The 1,406-nt window shown below is 45.0% G+C and overlaps 1 protein-coding gene across 1 annotated transcript; it reads left to right on the top strand.

Annotated features, from left to right (window-relative positions):
• Nucleotides 1-562: 562 nt before the first annotated feature.
• On the top strand, nucleotides 563-1,402 carry LOC102847663 (ubiquitin-associated protein 1-like; the record flags this gene model as incomplete). Its single annotated transcript, XM_006882269.1, has 1 exon — nucleotides 563-1,402. A coding segment is annotated over exon 1 (840 nt), but the record flags the coding sequence as incomplete, so codon positions are not given.
• Between the last annotated feature and the right edge of the window lie 4 nt (nucleotides 1,403-1,406).

Genomic DNA, 1,406 nt, shown 5'->3' with positions numbered 1-1,406 from the left:
AAACTTTTATTCAAGATTTTACAAGTTTGTACAGCCACATCCTTGTCTTTTTTGTGTGTAATGTTTTCAGAAGTGATTTCTAAATTTCAGTATGCTTTATCATCTTAGAGATTGAAAGCTTCTAAGTTTTCCAACTCTTCGTTTTGTTTTGTTGCTTTACAGGCATTTTTGGGTTTGTTTTCTATCAGATTAAATTTACTTCTTTTCCCTCATTTCTATATGATTAGTTCTACTATAAACTGAAGGAAGAAATCAGGTAATACTTTCAACACTTTATTTGTAAAATTATTAATGTAATTTATAAACTTCTTTCAGTGCTTTCAAATTCCATTTTGTTTTGCTAACAGTAAAAAAACAAAAACAGAGGACTTAAACATGGCGGCTGAGGTCCTTGGGCTGTCTGCGTTGTCAGCTTGGCCCGGGGCGGCCAGAGTTGGAGGTGGTGGCTTTCGCTGTCCCTAGGGGCTGTCCAGAGCTTTGCGGGAACTGAGCCTGGGTGGCCGGCCGGCGCCAGCACCTTTTGGTTTCTGGGACGGCGGCGGTAGCGGCGTTCAGGTTCTAAATGGCTTCTAAGAAGTTGTGTGCAGACTTTCATGGGCCTTTCAGTTACCTTGATGATGTTCCATTTAAGATCGGAGACAAGTTCAAAACACCAGCCAAAGTTGATCTGCCTATTGGCTTCTCCTTGCCTGATTGTTTGCAGGTTGTCAGAGAAGTACAGTATGACTTTTCCTTGGAAAAGAAAACCATCAAGTGGGCTGAAGACATTAAGAACATCCAGGAAGCCCAACGGGAAGCTGAGCGCAAAGCTGAGGAAGCAGAAACTAAAGTGAATGCTCAGAGCGGCCCAGAGAGTGATAGCAAAATGGGCTTCTCCAAGACTTACAGCACAGCTGCAATGCCACCTCCCATTAACCCCATCCTCGCCAGCTTACAGCACAACAGCATCCTCACCCCGACTCGAGTCAGCAGCACTGCCACGAAACAGAAGGTTCTCAGCCCACCTCACACAAAGGCAGATTTCAATCCTGCTGACTTTGAGTGTGAAGAAGACCCATTTGATAATCTGGAATTAAAAACTATTGATGAGAAGGAAGAGCTGAGAAACATTCTAGTAGGAACCACTGGACCCATCATGGCTCAGCTATTAGACAGTAACTTGCCTGGGGGAGGCTCTGGCTCTGTGTTACAGGACGAGGGGGAAGTCCTGGCATCCTTAGAGCGGGCTACTCTGGAGTTCAAGCCTCATCACAAACCCAATGGCTTTATAACCTTACCACAGTTGGGCAACTGTGAAAAGATGTCGCTGTCTTCCAAAGTGTCCCTTCCCCCCATCCCTGCAGTAAGCAATATCAAATCCCTGTCCTTCCCCAAACTTGACTCTGATGACAGCAGTCAGAAGACAG

Source organism: Elephantulus edwardii, unplaced genomic scaffold (genome assembly GCF_000299155.1).
Source record: "Elephantulus edwardii isolate Elephantulus edwardi_28Jun2011 unplaced genomic scaffold, EleEdw1.0 scaffold00018, whole genome shotgun sequence".
NCBI lineage: Eukaryota > Metazoa > Chordata > Mammalia > Macroscelidea > Macroscelididae > Elephantulus > Elephantulus edwardii.
Note: the sequence above shows the minus strand (reverse complement) of the source record. Positions and strands in the feature narration are given on the sequence as shown.